This window comes from Carassius carassius, chromosome 41 (assembly GCF_963082965.1).
Source record: "Carassius carassius chromosome 41, fCarCar2.1, whole genome shotgun sequence".
NCBI lineage: Eukaryota > Metazoa > Chordata > Actinopteri > Cypriniformes > Cyprinidae > Carassius > Carassius carassius.
The window spans coordinates 18,166,483-18,173,008 of NC_081795.1; the positions used below are offsets into that span (position 1 = coordinate 18,166,483).

Here is a 6,526-nt window from a genome sequence, read left to right on the forward strand (position 1 = left end):
GCTTACATTAGATATATTTAACAGCAGCTCTCAATAAGACACAATACAGAAACTCAATAATCGAATTTTAAACTAAAACACTAGTACATATACATTGATTAATAATAAAGCTACAAAGTTTAGTCACTCAAGAGCAGTGATTTTCTTTTGTTGTTTGACAGACAGCCGCAGGATTACTGTATTAGGCTGCCGGGATCCTATTGTTCCAAACTGTTCACATTCTTTCAAGACTAGAGCTGCACGATTCATCGGAATTAAACTGCGATCGCGATTTGGCAAAAGCTGCGATTTTCTACTTGTAGTGTTTGTCAGTGAAGCAGGGTTTTCTGATCAGTAGTAAAAGCATCTTCAACCAAAGGCAATAAGGCACTCTTTCAATGAAACTCAAAATATGCCGCGCAGCAGGAAAAAAGAAAGAATACTGTATATGGGTTCTTTCAATGTAATTAATTGTATTTATAATGCAATGCTAATCGACATAGCCTTTATGACCGGATAGAACACTATAAAATAATGCTGCGTGTCTTATTCTGTGTAAGAAGCCACATCATTTCACAGAAGTATTTTATTTCAAACAATTGACTAACATTACGAAGTGAGATTAAAATATCAAATGTTGCCTTTTTTTGGACAAGATCACAAATGCTTCATAAATGCTTTTCATGTTTGGAAGAAATTTGACAAGTGTTGCTTTTTCAAATATACATTATAAGCGAAGAACAAACTCGCAGTGCTTTCAGATGGAGTAGCATTTACTACTGCTTTCTGACCAGCATCAGTATGATATTGACAATGAACAATGGATCTTTCTTGTCCACAAAATTTCTCCAAAATTTTGCTAATGTGGCTGCACCTTTAAGTATGTAAACATCAGTGCCAAAATACCAGTAAACTCTGTGATGTTAGTCATCCAAAATTACCTTTGAGGGCTGTGACATTTCTTTGTGGATCCAGATGAGAAGTGCTTTAGCTTCACTTTTGTCCAATTTGTCACAATCTTCAGCATTAGCTCTGATTGACAGTACTGTAAACAGTGTTTAGTAACCGTATCATCTCTTTCACAATTTTAGAATTGGTCCAAAGCAGATATCAGTGCCTGATTTTGTACATGCGTATATCTGTAATCTTATGCTTTGTTCACACATAGCTTCAAAAATGGCATTTCACAGGTCATTCCACAGTTTCTCATCTTAGAAAATTGCCAGAAATTAAAGATCCTGTTCACACATGATCTAAAAATGGTAATTTACCGGTTATTTTCCATCAAAGGTTGTACGTGTGTCGTGTTCCTTTCCATGCTACCTTCAGGTGTCTCTCATGGTTCGTGTATTATACTGTACATTCTGTGTAAACGAAAGAAATATGTCATTTGTGAAAGTCAAATTAAATAATCAATAGAGCTTTTATGAGGACCGGGGGAGGGGGTAATTCTATAAATACCTTCACCTGTGAAATTATCCACTGCCACCTATCAAATGTCATATTAAGAGAATTGTTAATAGATGATTTGATTTTATAAACTGTCATGCTTGCATTTAAGACTGTTAACTCCTCAAATACTCATTCCAGTTCGATGATGATTCTAGTCTAGATGTTAATCTTTATCATTTTTCCCTCCTGTCTCATATGCATCGATTTAGTCTAATGGATTATTAGAGTTTGATATACAGTATTGACTCTGTTAAAAACCCTTGTTATTATGCCTGAATCAGATTTCACTTTTATTAGGCAATGTCATATTTCTGCCAATACTGCATCTAGCTTAGGGGTCTCTGATCTTTCCCAACAAGTAAAAACACAGACCACAAACAAATAACATAACTCAACACTCTTGTTTCAGTTATTGAATGTTTTTTTTTTTTTAATTTAAAGATCCATAATTGTTTTTTTCTCTTGTCTCATAATGGTTTCTGCTCTCTGTATTGATCTTCCGTTTTTAGCTTTGACTGACTCTGCTGTCCAAGGCAAGTTATGCTTTATTTAATTTACCACATCACTACATTTTATATTTTACCATATGCTTATATTAAGCCAGTGGCTTCATGTGTAATTTCTGATTGTTTTCCATCAGATGGAAAAGAGAAGGGATTGGAACCATTTGTATATGGTAAGAATCAATACTTACAAAAGCGTACACAGGTCAGTATTTACATACATAACAAGGATCATGTCAAGTTATAAGGAACATGCTTCTCAAACAGAAGGAAATGAAATCTAAATGAGATTTTTTATTATTATTATTTAGTAACAGTATTTACAGTAACAAATAAAATTATTTTGATAATCTCTAGAATACTGTTTAATGTTTAATACTGTATCTGACAAATTGTAAATAGTCCTTTGAAATTGAGTGACTTGACTAAATATACTGTGTCAAGTTGCAAAATAAAGGTCAAAGTGAGCTTCAAAACCAATCCACTCAAACCACATTTGCAGCATGTGACTACATCGCATTTGTAGTGTAAACACTAACACGTCTTGATGCATCCTAGGTAACTGTGAAGGACCGCCTAATCACCTGTCAATCAATCACCTGTAAATCAAAATACCTGCAGTAAATAGGGCCTCAGTGAAGTCTCATGAAAAAAGATCACAACAAACATATGGTCATCAATCACACTCCTTGGGAACTTCAAGATGATACTATGCTATAAAGAAACGAAAGATTAGAAAAGAAAGAGAAAAGTTGTAAAACCACTATATTTGCAGATTCTAGCTACATCAAGCTTTTCAACCAGATATGAACGGCAGCTGTCAGGGAAGAAACTAGGCTCAGACATCAACAACCACTTCAGGACTTCACAGGTTTGGCCTCTTTTAGAGAGTGGCTAGAGGCAAGCCACTTCTGAGCAACTCAACAATTGAAACATTATGCCTCGAGTTTGCCAGAAGGAAAGACCTGCAATCTGCAGTCATATTATTTTGTAGTTTGAGAGTCCAAAGCTTCAATCTTTGGTGTGCAGGCTGGTGCTTGACACAAACTAAATTCAGCTTAACATTCAGGATGGATGATGGGAACTATATAACAGTTGGAAGTGAGGAATTGCTCCAGGGATTTTACTTGAAAAAAAAAATGTTTTGGATATGCTTTGAAAATAATAATAATAATAAATAAATAAATCTGCTAAAGATAACTAGTAACTAACACTGGCCTCTGAGGTTTTGTGGGATTGTAGGTTAAGGTAACCACAAGGTTGCATATGTATAAATGCATGAGAATGACTTATAATCATAAATAATAATAATAATAATAATAATAATATATATATATATATATATATATATATATAATTTAAGACAAATCTAATGGCTTTTAGAATCCTCAGCCAGATCCCGTGCTAAAATTGCGACAATTATAGTGACATATATCTACATTATTATTATTAATAATAATAATAATAATAATAATAAAATAAAGATTTGTTTTCTTTTAAATAAAATAATTATTATACTAAAGGAGTATACTTTTTATAAGAAAATATTGTTTCAGTCTTCCCTACTTCAAAATGATATGTTTAATTCAATGTGTTACTTGCCATTTCGATCTACATAGAATTATGCATATGCCAGGTTATATTTCGGAATAATTGAATCATGTTTTATTTATTTTATTTTTAAACAATAAATAAATAAATAAAATAACGTCTTCATAACTTAAAATGTAGTAATTAAATGTTTTTTTTTCTGATGTCACTTCCTGATAAAATACCATTTAACATCCCATCCTACAGTCTCTCTCTCTCTCTCTCTCTCTCTCTCTCTCCCTCTCTCTCTCTCTCTCTTTCTCTCCCTCTCTCTCTCTCTCTCTTTGTATATCCAATTTCATCTGAGAATGTTACATTATACAATTAAACTGGTTTGGGAACTGGAAATCTTTATTTATTTATTTTCTCATTCTCAAACAGACTCCAAAAATTTAAATCCTTTTTTTCTTTACCAGACTATGAGAGTTTGAGGATCTGGGGTTTGGCGTTTGCTGTGGTGCTGTTTGCTCTGGGAGTGCTCCTTATTCTCAGTAAGAAACATCTTTTTACATATCTATTTATTTTTGTAATTTCTTCATTCAAATCTAAATCATGCAAAAATGACTGTAAAACAAAATAAATCAGAATACAATAGCTAAACCGAGCTACCACACAACAAATATCAATTATAAAGCTGTGCTTTTATTCAGCTGAGCATGAGATTAAGTTTTATTTTGAAATAGAGATGCATGACTATACGTCACACTCAGGGGCAGAGATATAAATGAAGACACTCTCGCTATCAACATTTCATGCGGGTTACAAGAATAACATATGTAAGGGATTATAATCCTTATTATCCCAGTCAATATCAAAATAGAAAACCTGACATGTGGTTGGTATGGTTTGCCATTCATCGGTTTGATCTAAATCCTTTTTCTTGTGTGCACCCTGCAGGCCGCAGATGCCGCTGCAGTATCAACCAGAAGTCTAGGTTAGTCCTAAACAGTCTCTTTGATTCTCTGTCATGTGTTGCATTGGTTTATAAACATCGGTTGTAATTTTCTTCACATTTTATATTTTCTCAGGGCTCCAGGAGATGAAGAAGCTCAAGCAGAGAACCTTGTGGTCTCCAAGAGTGAGATTCAGTACCATGTTTTGTAACACATACAGGTCATTTATAAGAAAATGTTTAACTGTTGTTCTTTTATTATTCTTCCCCATAAAGCCAAGGAGACTCCTATAGCAGAGAACTGAAGCAGTCCAGGTAAGGTACTTTCCTCATGAAAGTGTGATTGTAGCATCAGACATGACCAAAGTGCAGAATGTTTGCTATGTAATATTGGCTTTATTTCTTCTCAGTGTTGTTAAATGCATAGCCGTGACTTGAACGACTTCACTGATGCTGCGGATGCTGATGATGATGAAGCTGATTCCAGACCATGGCTATGAGAGGAAAGAGAGGAGACAAGAATTTTGTGGGAGGAGTTGATGGGTCAGTGTCTTGTACGTAGACCTCTAGTCCTGTCACGTGAACAGTAACTGTATCCGTCTTTCCGTGCGTGCCCTCTTGCAATAGTCTGTCTTGAGTGAGTTGTTTTAGCAAAACGAGACACTTTCTGCAGATCATTCTTAACGTTTTTGGCTCCTCTCCAACTGAACGTATGCATGTGTTTAAAAGGAGCAGTTCACCCAAAAATTTATATTCACATTCCATTCCAAATATTTCTGCCAAATATTTATTTGTATTTTTTTATGCTGAACACAAAAAGCGGTAATATTAAATATTCTGTATGTAGCCCTTATCATATAATGACAAAAAAAAAAAAAAACACCATAGTTTAAATTTTTGGATGAACTGTCCCTTTAATAAAAAAAATAGATAAATAAAAAGGTTTTAACGTCCAACAGTGAATAACTGTTGCTGTTATTGTTGGTGGGACCGCTTGTTATTGTCATTTGTGTCACACCTGCTGTTTTTCTTTTTTTTCTATTGTATATTATATAGATTATATGCACACATACATTATTTAATATAAGTATTGATTCATATGTGATGAAGAATATATATTTAAATATACAATGTACACATGTGTGCCCGCGTATGGATAGATCATGTAGAGCTCGCACGAATGCTCACATTCAGGGCACCTCCTCCTGACAATCTTTCGATCGTTGAACCCAGACCAAGCACAAAAAATAACTCGGTACCACTACTATACCAGAGGGGGCGCTATACCACTGTCCTCTGATCAGCTGTAACACTGCCGGGCTCAAAGCCCCTATTCGGACCCACAGTCTAAACGTCTGCGGCCTGAGAACGAGACCGCAGGAGCAGTTCACTTCACCATAGTGCCGCAAACCTGTGTCCTTTACCTTTACTATAAAATGTCTTCTGTAGCCTACGTATTCACTTTCTTAAATTAATAAGTCACCCAGAAATGTAAATATTTGTCATCGTCTACTCACCCTAATGTCGTAAAAAAAAAAAAAAAAAAAGATGGTTGTCATTGTTATGTGGAGCAAAAAAAAATGGTATTTTGCTAAATGTCCAAGTAGCTGTTTTGCATATAGTAAGGTAAAGCATAAAGCATGCTTGCACATGTGCAGCTGAACTCCTAGAACTTTCTAGTATTTTACACAGGTGGTCAACGTGCACAAGGAAGTTTCATCCTTTTTCAGTGTCTGTGCTTTATCTATCTAAAAGTTATGAGAAACAAAAATGTTAGCTGTTGTCTTCGAAAGTAGTTTGTTTGGTGTTGTTGACTGTGAAACAACGGGCAAAGGCAGTGTTGCCACCTTGTGGACAAACTACTGTAAATAGTGCAAAATATGCAGCTAGAAAAATGTGTAAAAATGAAGTTTACTTTGGCCTGATTAGGAACTAGGACTTTGGTGCGCACAAAAAGCACCATAAACTATAATTAAGTGTCTCATATGACTTAAATGACATATTATGGTATAATTAAGGAACAGACTTACATTTAAACCATTATTTGCTGAAAATCTCCAATGTAGCTCTCAAATCTCATTCAGCTCTGTTAGTGTGCACATTTTGTGTT

At 34.6% G+C, this 6,526-nt stretch overlaps 1 protein-coding gene across 1 annotated transcript; it reads left to right on the forward strand.

The window, feature by feature from the left end:
• Window positions 1–1,971: 1,971 nt before the first annotated feature.
• On the forward strand, window positions 1,972–6,273 carry LOC132123114 (FXYD domain-containing ion transport regulator 6-like). Its single transcript, XM_059533649.1, has 6 exons — window positions 1,972–2,107; window positions 3,941–4,015; window positions 4,422–4,458; window positions 4,553–4,602; window positions 4,693–4,731; window positions 4,827–6,273. Exons 1-5 carry the CDS (start codon window positions 1,972–1,974, stop codon window positions 4,719–4,721), a joined length of 327 nt encoding a protein of 108 aa, XP_059389632.1. The 3' UTR covers window positions 4,722–4,731; window positions 4,827–6,273.
• Window positions 6,274–6,526: the final 253 nt, after the last annotated feature.

What these genes read in the sequence shown, in the direction of transcription:
- LOC132123114 (XM_059533649.1), top strand. Translation starts at nt 1,972, where the DNA reads ATGCTTTATTTAATTTACCACATCACTACATTTTATATTTTACCATAT. An exon ending in ATTGGAACCATTTGTATATG is followed by an intron (nt 2,108 to 3,940) that starts GTAAGAATCAAT and finishes TTTCTTTACCAG; the next exon opens with ACTATGAGAGTTTGAGGATC. An exon ending in GAACCTTGTGGTCTCCAAGA is followed by an intron (nt 4,603 to 4,692) that starts GTGAGATTCAGT and finishes TTCCCCATAAAG; the next exon opens with CCAAGGAGACTCCTATAGCA.